General features: G+C 36.7%; 1 protein-coding gene across 1 annotated transcript; it reads right to left on the bottom strand.

The window, feature by feature from the left end:
- Nucleotides 1–3,576: 3,576 nt before the first annotated feature.
- LOC140162833 (monocarboxylate transporter 12-B-like) lies at nucleotides 3,577–20,610 on the bottom strand. Its single transcript, XM_072186144.1, has 7 exons — nucleotides 20,214–20,610; nucleotides 14,828–15,004; nucleotides 14,047–14,169; nucleotides 13,129–13,544; nucleotides 11,976–12,198; nucleotides 8,819–8,962; nucleotides 3,577–7,633 (listed from the first exon to the last, which is right to left on the bottom strand). The coding sequence occupies exons 1-7, from the start codon at nucleotides 20,551–20,553 to the stop codon at nucleotides 7,302–7,304; spliced, it is 1,755 nt and encodes a 584-aa protein (XP_072042245.1). The 5' UTR covers nucleotides 20,554–20,610; the 3' UTR covers nucleotides 3,577–7,301.
- Between the last annotated feature and the right edge of the window lie 901 nt (nucleotides 20,611–21,511).

The following is a 21,511-nucleotide window of genomic DNA, read 5'->3' as shown; positions in this document are numbered from 1 at the left end:
TAAATGTGGCACAATTGTGATTTTACCCTTTCGTTGTTAACGGAAGGGGTATGAACGTTTGAACAGTATTTATTGTGGAACATTAGAGCACATCAGACATATCGAATTGCATTCTGAAGACGAAGAATGTCCTTCTGATATCAAATAATTTTGATTTTTTAAATTCGCAATGTAATACACATTTTATGGCAAATCATTAAAAATTGATATTTTTGATATTTAACAGTACTCGAAGTAAACTTTATAAATCTGATGATTTATACTTAAAGTGTATGTAGGTGGGATGAAAAGCCGACGATCAATTGACAATTTTGACCTTTCGTATTGAAGATATGGATTTTTTTTCCCAAAACACCAAAAAAAATTAGGTCTTTTGGGGGAAAAAGTCCATATCTTCAATATAAAAGGTCAAAATTTTCAATTGATCGTCGGCTTTTCCTCCCAGCTACATACACTTTAAGAATATATCATTAGATTTATAAAATTTACTTCGAGGGCTGTTATATATCAAAAATTTGAAAAATATCAAATTTTAATAATTTGTCATAAAATTTGTATTATATCGTGAATTTCAAAAAATGAAAATTATTTGATACCAGAAAGACATGCTTCGTATTCAGAATGCAATTCGATACGTCTGAGGTGCTCTCATGTCCCACAAAAAAATACTGTCGAAATGCAATAAACGCTCATTCTAGATCCCTTAACCAAACAGATCTCGAGATTAAAACAAGCAAATTGAACAGAACAAACATGGGCTATTTTATGAGAAAAAAGTCACTGCACGTTAGCAAACGTAAAATCTAAAAGATCATCTATCGGAGACAAACTTGTGGGGAAGGGGATGCTGGCAGAGGGGTTGTCTACCCTCGAGTTCTGTAAACCTTTACAAATCACGCGTTAAAATCACGCATTTTACTGACTCATTTTTGACGTTAAAGGCTCGGATGGGACCTGAGAGCATATCACTCAGACATACCAAATTGTATTTTGAATATACGAGGAATATCCTTCTGATATCAAATAATTTTGAATTTTTGAAATTCGCGATATAATACAAATTTTATGACAAATTATTAAAAAATGATATTTTTGACATATGAAAAATTAATTGCCAAAAGGATCCGAATTGCAAATCCCCGCTGACCTACTATCAAAATAGTTTTACTGAGATAAATGCGCAGGAAACGCAAGAAATTTTCTATTCGCATTTTAATGCTAAAATTCGGGTAAAAAACAGACCAAATTAAAAGCTACTTGCAAATGTTTGTAAATTTTTTCTCGGTATTTGAAGCCGAGGACGCATATTCCCCCTTCCCACAGCCACAGTATGATTGTTACTGTAGGTCACTGACGAAATGAATGGTGCGTTGAGCATTTGTTGAGTGTTGACATACTAGCATTTAGCTCTTTGTTGATTTCATACAACCATGATTGCCATCCACACCCTTCTTTGAATAGATACTAACATCACTTTTCTTCTTCATCTGATTCATTAGCTCAGTTGGTAGAGCCGAAGGTCCCAGGTCCTGGTCAAATCCTGGATGGTCAGTGAAATTGTCTCACCAGCTGCCATTATGTAGGCCCTATGTGGAGACTTGTGTTAAAAAACCTTCTCCAAATTGAATATAATATAATTTGCTGTGTAATCAGCAGAGAGAATAAATGGGAATCTTTTTGATGTATTTATTATCGTTAATATATAATATAAATAATAGGGGTCCAAGAATTTACCCTTGTGGTACACCTGAGCTTATACTTTAAAACCTAAAATTTAATAACATAATTCATATAGGCCTACAATGTTTCCAAATGTTGACGTAATATCATCGTACGGACCTTGAACTTGTTGCTGTTTCTTGGTAGGTTTCACATAAAATGTCAATCCACTTCTTGAAAGTACACGTACATGTCTGGTTCACTAATGTATTTCACTAATTCATTTAATTGACTTGTTATTAGATTTAATCATCTACAGCTTCATGAAAGTACACACTAGGATCACTAATGTCATTAAGATTAGGGTATTATGTTCAAACAATGCTAATCAGAATGCAAAAACGAATACAATCTCTGCAAAAATGCATAAAATGCACACAGGTGCCTACAATTGCACGACATTAATATCTGTAAAATGTATTAATAAAAAACCAACAACAACGTTTTGATTTACTTAAGGGTATGTTTCATTTAAAATGTCATTCCATTAAATTGAATTATCATTTTAATGTTGAATGAAATGCACACGTGTCCCTACCATCTCTTATAACATATCGCACAGTAGCGTAAAATTCTCAAAATGTAATAAGATTTCTGCAACTTTAAGCATGTTAAGTGATGAAAAGGTGCATAACTCAGTGAACGTCTCCCACACCATCAGAATCAGCGGCGTAGCTATTCTCTCGGTCGGGGCCACGTCACATCCATTCACTGATACATTGGAGTGAAAACAACTGACCGCATATTTTTATTTGCAGAAAGTTGAACCTGGCACAATAGTGTGATAGCTTGTGATATACTCCAGAGTTCAGTGAATGCGAATGTTGTTTTCACTCCAATCCTATTGTCAGCCGGTTCATGCCCGGATGTCCGACCGACAGAATAGGTAAAATGATTACAAATTGGACCAGAGGATGATTTAAGGAAGCCCCATCATGCACTGCAAAAGTGTTATCACTAGAGTTTCAACTGCCACTTTACTTTTCAAATCCCATTGAATTCTGTGCAAAAGATGTTGTTTAAGAATTGTGTGCGTGTCATTATTACTTGGTCGATTTCAGAACAAAAGTGATGTATGCATAAAAGATAATTCACACCTTCTGTAGATAACATGAAATGTGAAATCGACCAGCATTTTGAATGTTTTTTTATTGTAAATATATCGGTCCAAATTCAAATTTAACCATGCACGTGTGCAAGCAGTGGTGTCATGTTCACTCACACAGCTGTGCTAACCGCAAGTCAACACAGTGGCGTGTTGGGTAGTGCTTTTAATTTCAGAGGATGATTTAAAAATCATCCTCTGAAATTGGACTAAATAGACAAATGGGGACGAAAGTGTGGCTTTGCCCATACACTAAAAGGCTGGCCATAATTAAACGACATGCTGGTATAAACGACACGGCAATAACGTTCTATATTGACAAAAGATTTATTTAAATACGATTTACACAATTGTGAACACTTTTTTTTCAATATCAATCATATATCTTTAATAATATTATTATAATAACTTATATTTCTTATCATATTTATCATATTATTTAACTGTCATAACTGTTGGCAGGATATACTATATTATTTATTTTTGAATAAAACCGCTTCGAGTTTATTCATAAAAAGAAAGAAAAAACCCGAATTTTCACACGTTTCATAATTATATTATTGGCGTGTGCAGTATCAGTAATTATATCTTGTAACTTTACATTTTAAAATGTACATTTGGAACCTACGACTATTGTATCATTAACATGAATATGATGTATATTGTTAGCGCTCGATCTACAATTTTACACGAATCAAGAAACTATCAAAGCTCAGATATTTTTGTGTTATTAGTTTTTTTGTTTCAATATATCGTCTATTTCAATATAATGAATAGGCTAGGTCTAACCTGTTTTGGGGAAATCGATTATTATCATGATATTTATCGTAAAACTACCGTAATAAATTATTATATCAAAACTAAAAACACAAGGCAACGATGGCATTATATATCGCCTTTTGTATCTAAACTCTATAATAATAGCTATCAGTGAATCTGTTAATAAACTCTCTACTTAATTTAACACAAAACACAATTTACTGTATCAATGTCACTATATTTATATGTACTGTGATTTGCATGTATACAAGATCTATTGTTCATAATAATCAATAATTTTTAAACATAACGAGTAATGACACCGCTGACTTTAAAAAAATTTCAAAACTTTACTACCATGTTTTAGACTGAACAATTCTGTGAACGTTTATAAAAATATGAAAGCGCACGTACAATATTACAAGAAAACGTCACATATAATTTGGTAATGCATTTTGCATGAAAACGTTAAAACAGAAATAATCTCAGATTCATTCAGATTATGCTTTAGTAAATGTTGATAAAACATTATAATAAAAATAAATATTAACGAACTTTACTCAATGTCACTAATTTAGTGTAATTTCAAATGCTCTGACTGATATTACATACTGGTTTATATCTGTATCAATACAAATATCTTTGCAATAGCGGGTTCATGTCATAAAAACCTTATACTATCCGTTTTAAAACGTTGCAAACATGCGAAGTGAAAAAAAATACGAATGTGCATGTACAATATTACAAGAAAATTATTTCATGACCATTCTGATTATGTTTTAATCAATGTTGACAAAATGTTATTATAAAATATTGAAGCAAACCCATCTGCAAGCAATATGGACATGTTTAAGCACATGTTTAAAACCGTGTTTACAGATCGAACACTTTTTTGTCCTCGATTTCACTTCACGTTTAAAACTTAATCACCAATGTCAAATTCAAAATATCCTTTTGTTTAATATCTAAACACAAGGCATCAAAATCCAAAACATGTTTAGCATATAAACATGTTTACAAATCGAGGATAATGTGATGTTTAGAATAGCGTTTACACTGTTTTTGATGTGTATAGAAATTACAGCAAATAATCATAGTACGAAAATGATCACTTCAATACTATTCCACATTCTTATCAAAAACCGTGGAATAGTATAGGCCTAATAGGACTAATGTCGTATATGATTTCCGCAAGATGAATGGCTTCTTAATTAAGGTGGTACTACACCCCTTGATAAATTTGTGACTATTTTTGCATTTTTCTCAAAAAATGATAATACACTGACAAAAGTTATGCTTATTATCATGATTATAGGGGCAAGGAATCCAGTTACTACACTGGAATTTCAGTGACTCAAGACAAGCGGTACGTTATTTATGATAAGAATTAAGAGGTGCCGCTAGAATGTACCAAATTTCTTAACATATATAATGAACCACTTGTCTTGAATCACTGAAATTTCAGTGAAGTAACTGGATTCCTTGCCCCTATAATATACATAACTTTTGTTACCAGTGTGTAGTTATTTTTTGAGAAAAATGCAAAATTAGTCACACAATTTATCAGGGGGTGTAGTACCACCATAACACGCGAAGTGCCTTTGATTCACCGCATCGTACTCTATAGAGTTTTATAATGTCCATAATACAAAGGGAATGTAGTTTTCTGTGATTCGTCAATATGAGAAACCACAACAACAGAAACATAATAGCATAAAAGTCACACGCTGTAAAAAATACCTGGATATGTGTTCAAATAAATAACAAAACCAATGGCACAACAGAACTATACAGTTATATCTATTCGAAAATAATTTATATACAAGATATACAAAAAAAAAACTTTGGTCTTTAAGCCTTGGTGACTTTTGGTATATAGCTTGGTATATAACTTGGCTGGTTTTTTTTCTCTGTTCATTTGCGCATTAGTTTCGAAAATGTATAAATACATTGTATACTTAACTTTCTACGCAAAAATTGAAAAACAATGTTGCAGTTCAAATCAACTGCCTGAAGTTAGGGAGAGTAAATCACAACGTCGCAAATCAAAATTCCAAACGGTTTTCGTGGACTTAACATTTTTATCTGCTTTGAGGCTATATAGCCTACTACAAATAACCGACTGAATTTGGAAGGGGCCCCTATACTTTGACATATCATAATATAGGGAAGAACACTTATCGGATACGGTATCTGTAACTGTTTTTTGGCACACATATGGCTATTATAGGTATAATACATTTTGGCAATTTTAACAACTGGCCTATTGTTTAAGATACGCTAACACTACATTAAATCTATATAGGCCTACTCTTTGGAAAAAGTTAGCTAACATGCAAAAGACATGGCTCGATCATAATTCTTCATTATGATCTTACTTTTTGCCAACGTTATCACCATGGAGGTTGATTAAAAGCCGCGAAGCAGACTGAATAGAGCGTTTTTAGATCCCAGAATAACTTTCCTCACTGCAATAACAGCAGGGCAACACTTAATAAACACTCGAAAACTTAATAAACACTTGTTTGTACAGTGAAGGTAAACACTAAAAAAAACACTAAAACACGTAAAAAATGTGAAGCTTTTTAGGTGTTCATAAATTAACATCCCAATTATGTGCGCAAGGCTTTATACCATTTCGAAGCTAAAATGCTCAAATATGACACGAAACTGGAACAAACGCGCGCGAAAATTGCAATTTTAAAGGTAGAATAGACAGGTCTATGAGGTTAATTTGGTCAAAACATTGGGCGGGGTGCATGATGGCATATGCCACCCCCCGTCGAATTTGGGGGAGATTTATCCCCTCATCCCATGGTTATCACACACATAATTTTTAGTGCCAAATCGGCTTGAAATGGGGGGGGGGGGGGGTGCAATCAGTCTGAATTGTCAAAAAGTGGCTGAAAATAAGAGTTAGAGAAAGCACATGAGGATTGAGAACCCATAAGTTTACCCGTTTCAAACAAAATGCCAATATACATGATATAAGAGGACTATACTGCAGAATAAAAACTCGTGTCTAATGCCTCAATAAGGTGAATTTGAGTGAAAGTCTTATAATATACAGTAAGCCAAAGAATTAAGGTATCAGTTATGATCACCCCCTGTATATCCTAAACAAAGACAAATATGTCATAATTGGAACCAGAAGCCAACAGCTGAATCTTTTAGCTCGAATTTAAGACCTCATTTGTTGAAATTGTTCATGAAATAAATACATGACGATACAAAAACCCAAAGAAGATTCCAATTTCGAAGTTGCAGTTTGCTCCATTGCATGCCATATTGATTTGTACACAAAGCGTTCCCTAAAGAGAGAACAAGCGCCGTGCTTCCATTGATAAGCAAGTTAAAACTAGCGTCGTGCTTTCATTGATTAGAACACAAAAGTGCAACTTTTGATTTCGTTTCTTCATTAGGTTTTAGATCACCGTTTCTTTAATTCTCAACCAATTTCACCAAATAAGGTCTTAAATCAGAGCTAATAAGTACAGGTACAGGTATTGGCTGCTGGTTTTAATTTTGACATATTTGTCTTTATTTAGGATATACAGGGGTAAACACAACTGGTACCTTAATTTTTGGCTTAATGTACTGTATTTATCAAACGAGTAATCTTGGTAATGCTGATTTTAACACAGAGGAAACTTTTCCTTCAATAGCATGAGATGAACTTTATAGGCCTATAATATCCATAAATCCTAGGTCCATCCAACTAAACCTGTGTTGGTGATTCGACTTCCACATCCACAACTGTAACTGCATCTCCGACATGGACGATGAATGTACTCCCATTATGTTCTGGGTCATCTGTGTGGTCAAGCTGAAGTACGGATGGCCATGGCATAATCTGCTGGGCCGATGGATCCATCCCTACCACTTGAGCAATTTCCATTTCTTGCTCGAGTTCCGCTTGTTCCTTCCGCCCAGCTCGGGTACACTTGTGGCGAAGTTCTGTTGACAGAAATAGAGCCCCGGCGATGGTGAATAGACACATGGCCAGGATTATTGATATCAGGTAGCTGCCGAAGTAGTCATAGCTCATTCCTGTGTAAAAAAAAGTGCAGTGAGAAGTTATCATTTAAGTGCTCGGATAGCAACGTTTGCACAGTATTTTTTGTGGGACGTGAGAGCACATCAGGCATATTGAATTGCATTCTGAATAAGAGGAATGTCCTTCTGATATCAAATAATAAAGCGATATACGGTAATACAAATTTTATGGCTAATTATTAAATATTGATATTTTTTAATTTTTGACTTTTAACAGTCCTCGAAGTAAACTTTATAAATCTAAATTAAATGATATGTACTTAAAAGTGTTTGTAGCTGGGAGAAAAAACCGTTCATCATTTGAAAAATATATTGAAGATACACATTTTTTTCACCAAAAGACCTGAATTTTTAGTGCTGGTTCGGTCCTAATCCCATTACGGTTTCGTCATCCCAACCACTGCAAGACCATTTCTACTCCTTGCATGTTATAGAAAATCAGTAACCTTACAACTACAAAACACAACTTGGTGGGGGGGTGGTTACTAGGGGAAACGTCCCTTACGCTTGTCCTTCAGTCGCCCGGGGGGAATTAACCCCATGAGAACTACCTGCCGATTGGCCAAAATGAATATTGTGAATAATATTTTTAACCAATCAAGGAGGGCATTAATAATATCATCTGCAAATGCATGTTTGACCATAAATAGTTAAAAGCCTAATCATAATTGGCAATTGAAATGATCATTTCAAGTGATCAACCAATCAGAAATGCTGTTAGATGAGTAGTGTCCAGGAGGTTAAGGTTATTCACGTCATTTGCTTTTTAGTTTGTAGGCTTCAATTAAGATATTACTTGCTGAAATTGGGGACCGTTCTCAAACACTTGTTTGCCTGATGCAAAAAAAGGGGACCTGAACATTTTTGACTCTCCAAAGGGCGGGGTGGGGGGGGCCTGAAAAAAATTGAGTTTATATGCTTTTCTATGGGGTTGACCCATAATTTTCATGTAAAAAAGGGGGGGCCTGAAAGTTTTGAGGTCTGTAAAAGGGGGGCCCTGAAAAATTTTCGCGATGAAATTTTTGGGAATCAGCCCCCCCCGCCTTACAAGTGTTTGTGAACGGTCCCTTAGGGATCCTGTGCACATATATACTGCTCATCTGAACCAAAAAGAACCCCCTCCACGCAGCTAGGGCTATACTAATTCCAAAAACTGTTAAGGTTAAGAACATGACTCACCCATTGCAAGAGAGCCTACAAGAAAGCCAACCCCATTTGCAAGCATCATAGAAGTGGCTGCATCATAAATACGTGTGATGCCATAAGTCTCTACCAGCACCGGTGTTCCCAAAGTTTGATATCCAGATCGCAAATATCCAAGCACTGAAAGAAACAAAACATTTTACACAAAAATATTAGAAAGTGATAAACATAATCATATAATCACGCGTGGGTCATCCGCTCAGATATGCACAATTTTTCGGCAATTTTCCAGTATGATTTGAAATACAAAAGACTCTGAAAATGTGACTGAGTATCCGCTCGGAAAAAGTGACTCATGCTGGCCTGATATCTCTGCATGTTTTCATTTTGTTCAGATCATTATGCCTCAAATCACTAGTGTCAAATCAGTGCAGAGTAGGTTATGATATGAAAATTGAGAGTTGAACAAATACACCCGATCCGTGAACTTTGTCTTTTTTTAAAGACAATTCTTGTTTACATGTGCCACCTGACCGACAAGTGGCTCACAACACTTTGCTCATTTCAACTTGACCAAATATTTAATATTTGTGCATAAGCAATTCCAAATTTATTTCTGTTTGTCTTTCAATATTTACGGTGTTTTTATTAATAGGCCTAATTAAGAACAAGAACAAAAACAAATCAACAATTACAGTAATTATAATACACACACACACACACACAAAAGACAAAACTTTGGTGTATAAATATACCAATACAAAGGACACTAAACCGCCATAAAACAAAACAAAATAAAACATGTCACACAAAATCAAATATTAACAATTACACAACATCACGTACAGACAAATTATACTTGAATTTAAATGTAAATCTCCATTTACGGAAGCGACAAAAGTTTAGATTTCTTTTTGGCAATGAAGCACTCTGTTTCTTTGTTAGTACCGGATGAGTTATTGGCTTCTAAGAACTATTTTGATTGGTTACAAAGAAAGCTGTATCATGTATTGAGCCAATCAGAGATGTGGTAAGAATAGGGAAAAAGAAGAAAATTCATATTTTTTTAATGATGTTACTTGTTATTTTTTGTCATAAAATGTTCTGGTATGTATGAACGGGCGAAGCGGCCTCTCGGCATAAACAACCGTTTAGTCATGAAAATAATTATATGAATGAACCCTTAATTCAAGACTGATAAAGTTATGTTTTTTGTTTTGATATTTGCACACATATAATTATGATATTTCACATCAAAACCAATAGGGAATTTATCATCTGGGACACCTATGATCAAATGCCGCAATAAAAAAATAAGATGATCGTATTTCGAAATAATGTTAACCATATATTCCCATAGGTTTCACCATTTTACAATCACAAAACACATTGAGTTATTGATTCAGGTACCGTTTGTTAGTGGCCCGGAAGATTTTCATTAGGGGGAGGTTAAAAACAAATTTTGTTGATAACCTGTCCTGTGGTGCCCGAGGGGGGGGGGGTCCACTCGGGAGTCAGATCAGTAGATGACAGTGTTAGTTCTAAATTGGTAAATTATACCAGTATTTTAGATCGGTAATTGCCTGGTATTTTACACAATTTTTATGTTACTTACCGAAAATTATTAGGTAAAATACCGGTAAGTGTTTTAGATAGATGTATCTTTTGAAAGGGTCAACATTAGCAAACGAATTTGGAGAAAACCTTCTGTAATAAAATACTATGCTGAGCCACCAGCCTGGGTGGCTCACGCACCAATTCAGATGATTGAGCTCAGTAATACATCAAAAAATGTCTTCCAATTCATGAAAACAAATAGATAATCAGCTTATCGGATTAAAAGCTTAGAGGGAAGGTCTTGCTGCTCAGCGAGTGTTTGTAATTATCAGAAGGTTTTCTCCAAATTCATTCTCTAATGAAGTGCTGAATTTTGTAGCTATAGAGTTAACTATGATCTTGATGATTAGGATGAATCGCAATTTGATGTACCTATTGTAAGATGAGCATTGCAAGATGTCTAGTTTACATACATTGTACAAGCACTTTTGAACATTTACTTGCAGACCAAAAGAACTTTTGTAGAGCTAGCAGGCCTATATATGCATATATTATTCAAATGAGATGTTTGAGAATACGCATTTAAAAAATAATAATACATCTGGTATCGTGCATGTCATTACCAAATGTTATATTATTTGCCCAATTTGTTACTTTTAACCTCTGAGGTTTTTTAATATAATGCTTTTTGCTGAGACGAAAATACTTTAGGTATTTTGGCCCCCCCCCCCCCCATCCCAAAATGCCCCAAAAGTCCCATTTGAGAGCGTAGCGAAAAAAACAGGTTTTTTATGAATATATGGTCAAAAAAGGTCCAAATTTTGGTAAAGTCCATTTTTCAAAATCCCCAGTTCAAAAATGTCCAAATTTTGAAAAAGGTCCACTTTTTCAAAATCCTGGTTACAGGCCTGCCTGTGTTTTATGTAACCACAATCTAAAATGTAAAATGCATGCACTGTTATCCCTCTTGTTGTAATAACTGTAATGAACCATTTAGCCTCGCACTGCAAACTATTAATTTTGATCAAAACAAAAGGTGTGGTTCTATATTAAGATATTCTGAATAGTAGTACCAATTAATCTCATTTAGTAAATATGTATTCCAAGTAAAACAGCATGTCTGCAGGAAACCTTTTGATTTTCTAACCACATGCGTCATGCCATAGCTATCAATCTTTTTTTAGTAATACGTATTCCAAGTAAAACAGAATTTGCTGAAGGAAACCTTTCAATTTTCTAGCCATTCAAAAAATCTTTTCCATTGATATCTTTTATTTTACCGAATTTTACGGTAAATTACGGTATTTTACCAGAGGTTTATTTTACATACCGATTTAGAACACTGGACTATCTGATCAGCTATTTTTTTACTTCACCTGGAATTTATAGGGGGTATTGAGCCCCCCACCACCACCAAATTATGGGGATATAGCCTCCGGTTTTTACAGAAAGTAGACAACTCCATATTTAGAACATAAAATCACTGAAAGAAAATTTTGTTTATAAGGTGATAATTCACTCACATTTACAACACGACACCGAGCGAGTTACATCCATGTATACCTGTCCGATGGGTTACAACTCTCAACTTCCAGCGGGCGGCAAGTGCCAAATTGAAAAGCTGGTAATTACTCACATGCAGTCACCCCTATGGCTAGAGGGCCTGACGATATCCATGCTAATGCCAACGTGCAAATTCCTGCCGTGATGTTACTGATTGCCAACAGATAAACTTTGGGAAATTTGATCTTGTGACCAACGATCCCTAGGTTCATCTTGCCGACTATCTCACCGATGGCTAATGCAGTGAGGACGCTGGTGCTATGCTTGGAGAGTCCCATTACGTAAAGATGTCCGACCTGGAGGGATGAAGAAGAGCAAGGTTTCAATTTTGTCAAGTTGGTATGGGGGCCATACCCCGGGGCCATACGATGTTCTACCGGAAAGATCTCTGTTTTGGACCACGCAGCAACGAAAGACTCATGAGTTGGAATTGTATGCCAAAACACCCTGCAGTCTAAAAAGACCCTGATGTTGACCGTTCGCAGCCCCTAAAGATCACCTTTTACCGGAACATCGCCAGCTCTCAAAGACCCGTGCATGTAGACCATCTCCAATCTACGGAGGAAGGGTCTATAATATTGAATGTTCATAAGAGATATAGAACGTGACCACATTGACGTTAGGAAAATGCTTGGGCTCTTGGCCAAGCAACCATGATCTGGGCCCCTCTATGTTTGATGGGAGCCTTAAAGGCTGGATTAGAAAGCACCTTTTTTCCTTCGCGCACACCAAACATCCTCTCTACGTCTGTTAACTTATTATGGGACAAATAAACCATCTGGGCCGGGCAGCTGTAGAATTGATCACAATATAAAAGACCCCTTTAAATTTAGCAGATAGGCGAGGTCTGCTTGTTTCTGTAGACAAGGGGCAGTCTTCAGTGAACGGCTCTTTTCAGAGCCACCAAAACATTTATATTTATAGCAGATAGGCGAGATCTGCTTGTTCTCTGTTGACAAGGGGCAGTCTTCAGTGAACGGCTCTTTTCAGAGTCATCAGTAGGCAAGGGGTGGTCTACATGTCTCATTCTTAAGTACTTTGTCCTGAAGAAGTCAGAGCTACTCCTGACGAAAGCTTGACAGTTCTAAACTTGTCCGACGGCGAACCCGCTAAAAACCCACTAATTGATAAAAGACCCTGTTCATGTGTTACGACGATACTGCGCTGCGCAACTTCCCCAAGCTATAGGGAATTTTCGTAATAAAAGCTAAGGATGTAAAACTTACGAAGTTAACGTTGTGGAATGATTGTGCCACAGCAGATAAAAAGAATGCCGCGCTGGTTATCCATGCTGTGGTTAGCATGATGAAAGACTTGAACGTCATCATAGTCGACGCCATTGATACCGTGGAAACCTTTCTGTTTTTCACGGAAAACCCTTTTTGGTCATCTGAACCCGGTAGTGGCGGTTTCTCCAAGAACGTCTCCTTCTGTTCCATATTGTCCTCCGTATCCTCTTCTTCCTCCTGTTTGTCATCTGACGTGTCTTGTGGGAGCTGATAAGCGGTAGGTGGAGCTGGAACTAGAGGTATGCAGAGCAAGGAGCACACGATGAAGAAGACGATGCCACCGTATCGCAGAGTCACACGCCATCCTATGGATGTGAAGGCGATGTCCATAAACTGGCTGAGCACTAGCAAACCTGCGCAATAAAAAGTTAACAGTTATTCACCATTCATATCCTGGTATATAGGCTAATATGTATCTCAGAGGAGAAACAAAATGGCTGGGTAGCGTTGGAGCCATATATAGGCGCAGTTGTGTAGCAATCATGATGAGGGGTGGGGATTTCAAGGTTGGGGTAACTAGTTCTAGTTCCTCGAGGGTGATGGGGGGAGGTGCGCGTGAAGCGGCCAACGAGGCGCTTTAGGACTGGTGGATTTTGTAATGTCAGAGAGGGGTTGTCATGGTCCCATACAGGCACTGAACAAGTGCTAGGTTGGGACAAATGTAACGGAAATCTCAAATATGGGCATAAAAACCGAAAAATACAAAATATTAAGGCAGCCAACAGCTGCGCTACTGCTATGAGGCGTAGTAAAGAGGAGAACATAATAACTAACATCAGGTGGCACAAAATATGATTTTGGACACTTTTATTCTTTATAGGGTATTTTCTTTTTAATAAATATTCATAGTCTTACCGATAGGTGCGCCGAGGGTCATTAGTGATACACAACGTGTGCAACTGTTGCCCGGGAAATACTGCACCAAAAGCACTGCTGAAGAATGACAGATGAAGTTGCCTCCCAAACCGAGTAAGATTCCTGAAATATTCAAATTAATATAGGTTTAAGTTTTACACATACCAAGCTGACTGACACCGTCTGGTGTTTTGACACAGCCCCCTCTTAGGTATAAGTTTTACACATACCATGCTGAATGACACTGTCTGGACTTGTGGCACAGCGCCCTCTCTGATACACTAGTGCCTTCAACGCATAGACGAGGACCTCGGCCGACGGCCTGGCATTCAATGACAAAAATATAAATACCTTACCTATACTTGAAGGAGTGCGAGTATATATAGAAGAGATATAATTATAAGTGGGGAGAGATAGAGAGTGCGAGCTAGTATAGAAGAGATATAATTATAATAGAGAGGGGAGAGATAGAGAGTGAGAGTGAAAGAGGAGGAGGAGGAGGAGAGAGAGAGAGAGAGAGAGAGGAGAGTGAGAGAGGGGAGGGGATGTGATCGAGTGACCGGCGGGGAGGGCGAGCGAGTGAGGGGTGAGTGAGTAATGAGTGAGTGAGTGATTGTGCGAGTGAGTTGTATGAAGGGGGAGAGTGATGAGAGGCAGTATTGATTGACTCGTGGTCAAGGAATTTTACTTGTTGCTTGATGAATTGATTGCATGAGTGAGTGATTACTTGCTCATGAGTCATAAGTATAGTTGAAAAAGCTGGCTGAATTGCTGAACTTACCCATAGTTCCGTATAGATAGTATATGTTCGTTACATAAGACGAACTGACAAGACCTACAGAACACATGACCACACCGATGAACACGACGAGACGTGTAGAACGTAGTTTGAAAATCAGGTAATTAGCGAAGGGTGTGGCCAGGTTGGAAAGGGCCCAGGCCATATTTCCCACCCATCCTGTAAAACGAGAGAAAGAAAAATGTTAGAAATATAGTTGAGTATAAAATCGATTCAAGTAAGTGAATCTGGAGGATTGCTGTTCTGATGGAAATATATGGGTCTAGGTCTTTTGGTGATACAATATGGGGTCTTGGGATGACACAGCATGTGCTGGTAATGGGGTCTTTGGGTGACAGCGATGGTGAAAAAAGGGGTCTTTACAGTCCTACATACGCGTCACATCCAAAGTGGGAGTGCCCCCCCCCCACGGATTTCAGCATATCACATCAAAACTCCCATTGGCGCCCCATTCCCTTTTTAAAGGAATTTTTATTTCAGTTGTCGAAACTTTCTGCAAATGCTTCACTCATCAGTTGTCGCATCTACCGTTTTATTTTTATTGCCTTTCAATCAATCTTTCGTCCACAAAACAAAAGTTCGACGAACGAAAATGCTTTCGTTAGGAGGTTGGAGGCTGACCCCTCCCTGGAATGCAAGGGTGAAAATAATGTTAAAAATTCCAACCCGAAAAGTAAACTTGAAACTGCGACCGATATTTTAAAGCCTTAATGTACGATTTCCGTCAAATTTTGATTTTGTTATTCTTTATTCAAAATGTTGAAATAATATTAGTAATAACTGACGGGAAGGGTTGCTGTCCCATTTAGTTTGAAATAACAAGGTAAAGTGAAAGAAACCGCACTGGTTATTTTGGCCATTTAACATGCAGTTCTAATGTTCTATGGGAGGACATATTATCATAATTTTTAAATTATGATAATATGTCGAACTTTGCTCTGTTGACCTACAAAGACATCAAATTTGGCCGATTCCATTTAGGTGCAAGTTGGGACATGTGTAAACATTACAAAAAAAAAAAAAAAATCAGGTTTGAAAAAAATTAACCAATTTCATATTATAAGATCGTACATTATGGCTTTAAGTATTTTACAAAAGTAATCTGCTTTTGCTCAGTGGTGTAGCAAAAACTGTTTCCCAACAATTTTCCTGTGGGATATTTTTAATTTTCAAATCGATTGGGGATTGATATGACGCTACGTCACTGTAAATTTGGCCCCCTCCCCACCTGTCAAAACGACTTTCGTTTACAGGAGACCATCGAATTACTTTTAGTTTGCTGTCATATACCCCCACCCCCCCAATCAAAAAGGACAACCATGTGAACAACACAATGTTATCCATACATCCCCCGGAAACCTGACTCCCAGTGTACTTTTTGTATACCGTCTGTTTTCATGAACTCTTACCAAATCTGTTTCTATAGTCTTTCCATTGTTTATAGGCCTACTTTCCTTAGTTCGGTGACGTTTAAGGGCTCGGATAGCAACGTTAGCACAATAATTTTTTTTTGGTCGTGATAGCGCATAAGACACCAAATGGCATTCTCAATACGAGCGGTATCCTTTTGATATAAAATAATTTCGATTTTTTTCGAAATTTGTGATATAATAGGCCTACAAAATTATGACCTCGAATTAAACTTCACAAGTGACATGTCCGGTCCTTTATAATGTGTACATGTAGCTGGGATTAAAAACGGTTCATCATAATGATAAAAATGACCTTTTAATATTTGTATTGAAGTTGAACTGAAGATATGCATTTTCCCCTAAAAAGACCTAAATTTTTAGGTCTTTGGGGGGAAAATGTGGAAACAGGGAAATGTATGCCGATTGAAGCGGAATTCATTACAAAATAACCTTTGGTACAGTGCATCTAGAACAAACCCGGGGAACAAACAATACAGGTGAATTATGTGATGGAAGTAAAGGAAGGTCAAATTCAAGCTTAAACAAAGCTTGAAATCAGTTTCAATTGCTGATGGGGAAGGCCGATATGGGCTGGTTTCTCGAAGCATGGCTAGTGGTCAGGCTTTCTAAGCCATCGGGCTTAAGCCCAATTAGTCCTATACAAGTGCTTGCATTTTCACATCGAAAGATAAATCAATAAAATGGATCGACATTGGCCGGGCTAGCCTCCCAGCAAACACAAAACGTTTTCGACATCATTCGCAAAAGGATATAAAAGGTTGTCAGAAAACGTTTAAATGTCGGGTTATATAAAGGGTATATTAAGGGTATAAAACGTTTTCATAACATTAAAAATCATTTTTTGATCATCTACTGCTCAGCAATCAAAAATGTTTTACAGAAAACGTTTAAATGTCGGGTTATATAAAGGGTATAAAAACGTTTTAATAACATTCCAAAAATATTTTTGAAAACTTGATACAAAACATTCTAAACAGAATGTTACTTTGGGGTTGAAAAAATATTTTGCGAAAAATGTTTGCCCAAAATATTTGCAATAACGTTTTAAAAACGTTTTCATGACCTATAACCCGACATTTAAATGTTATTAAAACATTTAGAAAAAAACATTTTAAGAACATATCTGTTTTTGCTGGGTGCAAATATTTTAACATAATGTTATTGAAGTGTTGACAAAATATATGGCAAAAATGTTTGCAAAAATAGTTTACAATAACATTTTTGAAAACATTTTAAAAATATTATTGTAGTGTGTTTTCATACAAAACGTTTTAAAACGTTTTCATGACCTTTATATAACCCGACATTTTAATGTTATTAAAACGTTTTTATGTAAACCAAAAGCCAAAATATAACTTATTATTTTTAAAACGTTTTTGTGTTTGCTGGGCTGCTGGCTTTGGAAGCCTGACCAGTAGCCAAGCTTCGAGAAATCGGACCTAAAGGGTTTAGGCTATGCCTAAATACACATGATATGTAGACCTATCGCTCTAGCTTGACCTGACTAACGGTGTACTTTTTTGGACCATTATTCAACAGAAAAAAAGAAAGAAACTGAACCGAATCTATACCTCCGGCATCCCCTTTACACATGTCAGATTTTTGGATAGAAACCCCAAATAAATAAAAATACCTCCCGCACCCCCTTTACATAATAATGTCAGATTTTTGGATAGAAATACAAAACTAAAGGTCATGTGTCATATATGGTGGGGCACATTTGCGTTACAAGCACTGATTTTGATCATTTGTCCTCCTTTTCACTTAAATTGTTACATCTCTAAAACTATACATCTCACATCAACAAAACTATATACATTTTTGGAAAGCTTATGTTCCAAGCAATCCAACTATGCAAAAATGAAGTTGATATACAGGGTGCGTAAGAAAATATATAGTGATATCATGAAAAAAATTAATTTTACTAGTAAAGTCATAATTTATTGCATTTGCTACTGATATGGAATACCTCAAATGTAATCTAATTTTGTGGCAGGCAACACTATGAGCTAAAATAAAATGTATACTTTTGCCATGTTATTATTGACCAAAGGGTGTGAAAATATACGTAACTTCACGCAGAAAATGTTGATTACATTTTTGAAGATATTTTCTTTAGAGTGTGTCCTACATTTATTTTAACTGCATATTTGGATTCCTGGGGTAAAAAGCTTTCCAAAAATGTATACTTTTCCTATCTTAGGGTGTATAATTCTCAAGACACAACAATTGAAAGCCAAAACGCATGTCGTGACTGAAAATCTTGGCATTTGTGTGTAAGTGAATAGGAAAAAATTGAGGTTCTTGTGACTTGCGGTTCTCAGTGAATACTTGTTAACACGATTAGATAAAATTAATAGCTGAATATGAATAATGAATGATCAAGCTTTCATTTGAGGTATGATTTGCAAGTAGGTATAGCACACAATTTGGCAATGATATAATTTAAAATTCAAAAGGATGCCATGTCTCCCATAGATAGAGAATGCACATACTCCACTACCGCTTATCCACTACCGCTTATCCACCAGGTTTATCTTCGTTAACATTTTGGTATTTTTCACTAATTAAACAAATTGGCATTCCAAATTGAGAAACATATTTGAAAATTAGAATAATCAGGCTGTATAATGATGCAATTGGACAATAATGCAAGTTAAATCTGAAAGAGGAGAGAAAAATGTAACGTGATCAGGTATTTTTGGGTCCCACCATAAGACACATGACCTAAAACTAAAACTAAAACTCCATAGAAAATAGTTTAAAATCATGTCCTACAAGAAAAATTGAGGTGATTTTTAAAGCCCCCCCCTTCAGAGGGATACAAATTTTCTGGCCCTTTTTGCACCAAGCCCCCTTTACAAGTGTTTGTGAACGGCCCCTAATCCCATACCCCCCCCCCCCGGCCTGCCAAAAAACCTTTGCCTCCCCTGCACATGCCCAGCCCAATTGTTGATGGGGTCACAATGTGCAAAATGGTCCAAATATTAGGCCTATTATTCATAAATATTGCCAGCGCATCGAGCAGGTAAATTTGCATATTTAAGAGTTTTCGTACTGTTTTTCTAAGCTTTTTACAGCGTTTTATTTAAAAGGTACACCCCATCATGGCCCCATGAATGTGCCAGAAATCGCTTGCTCCCTCTTGGCTTGCCACCCCCTCTTTTGGATGGCTAAAAATCCCCCCCTCATTAATTTTACTCTCCCACAGGGTTCATATTAGGGACCGATCGTTATTTACGGCAGGGGGAATGGGCGTTTTGGAAAAAATAATTGACAAAAAATTCGCGTTCCCCCCTCGCGTCCCCTCGGATTCCCCCCTTGTTTTCCCTAATTTCTCCATTTAAAACTTAACATTCCCCCTCCTGGTTCAACGAAAAATTCGCGTTCCCCCTCAAGACCCCAAAAATGTCGGATTCCCCCTCAAAACGCCCCCCCGTCGTAAATCATACGAGCACTCCCTTATTATTGCACAGTAGGCCTATATTAAAAAGCGGGAAAAATTAAAAATCTGGTATCGATGCTTATAAATTAGAAACCACAGGGTCGGTGTTAGGTGACGCATTGTATAATTGACAATGGCATTGACTGACGGTGTACCAGTTTAGGTTGCAGCTCTTTGTTCTCTCAGTCAGCCAGTTCATAATTTATTCCTCAGTCAGCTGTATATACAATCATGGTACATTGCGAAATAAAACAATAAGTCACGTCGCCCAACACTACTTTGACAGCGCACAGCCGGCAGCGAATGGAAATTACCAACCACATTATAATTGCTAGCTCGCAGTTTATCCGTCTCAGTGACACTGCTGCGGATATTCTGGTGTAAATGCACGAAGCGTGAAATAAAACAGCAGAGGAATCCTATGAAAATGAAACCGGCATCGAGTGGAAAGTGCCAACCCCATTGTTCATTACGTTAGCTCGCAACTTACCTGTCTCTGTAGCGCTGCTATGGAAATCCTCTTGTAAATGCACAAAGAGTAGCGTAAAACAGCAGAGGAATCCTATGAAAATGAAATAGTAAACAAAATTGCAGAACGTAATCATCCAGCCCCAATTTTTCTTGATCCAAGATTGTTTTTTTTGCGAATTCAGTGAACATGATGATCTTGAATGTTGGCTGCCACTTCGTTCACGATATTGTTCATGTATTTGGTTATATTCAAAATTGTTCGTCGGAGTGTTGTGCAGTGAAGGGCCGTCCGTCGTCTGCTGTGTTACACGAATGTATAACAATCCATCCTCGGTAGTGTTTTCAGTGTTTGGAGCCATTGTTTTTTAACAATAAATACTATCTATATTATATATAGATATATATATATATATATAGATATAGAAGCTTATAGATATATATAGAGAGATACATATATATCCAGCCACAATTTTCAAACGTAATATCAGTTCCAGCACAGCAGATTAATATATTAAAAATCTTTGATATCAAAATATATCAATTGCCAGACACCGTCGATCGTGTACTAGAAATAGAATTCACAAATCCATTCCTGATTCGGTGAAATTCAGGAATTAACCAGGCAATATACGCTGGACCACATCTTCCGAATACATGAATATTAAATACTGGGAAAAATCACATCAAAATAATAACACTCGGTGCATATATTGCTCTGCCCTTTACACGGTGCGCTAGCTAGATGTTTTACACGAGGCGTATTGTGCAATTATGTTAACATTAACATTTTTTGTTATTTTCACCTCTTTTCACCCAGTCTGGCCAGCTGGTTAGAGCCAGATTTTCTTGACTCTAGTCTTGGGCCCAGACCGACTGTAGGTGGATTAAACGATGAGTGTATAGAACGACAGAAACCACCTGTAAAAGAGACTATCTCGAACCCCGTCTCCTGCTGCGCACACCGCTATCGATGAAAGTGATTACTAATTCATAAGCAGCCACCACTTTTCACTTTACGCATGCGTGCATAGACAAACCTGAGAGAAATACTTACGGTATAGCATGAGGGACAACGGCCAACAACAGCGATAAGGCGTACGAGATAGGGACAAACAAATGAAAAATATTTTTTTGCAAACTTAAAATGAATATTTATTTTTTGTAAGATTTAATAAATTATTTTTGCAAGCTTAAACTATTTTTTAACAGATATATTGCTTATATTGACAGTCATAAAATACTTAATGATAATCAATTTGGCTTTCGCAACAATCACTCTATACTTGTATGGCCATTATACATTTAGTGGATAAAATT

The sequence above is a fragment of the Amphiura filiformis genome, chromosome 10, assembly GCF_039555335.1.
Source record: "Amphiura filiformis chromosome 10, Afil_fr2py, whole genome shotgun sequence".
NCBI lineage: Eukaryota > Metazoa > Echinodermata > Ophiuroidea > Amphilepidida > Amphiuridae > Amphiura > Amphiura filiformis.
The sequence above is the reverse complement of the archived record's forward strand: the minus strand, read 5'-3'. Positions and strand labels throughout refer to the sequence as shown.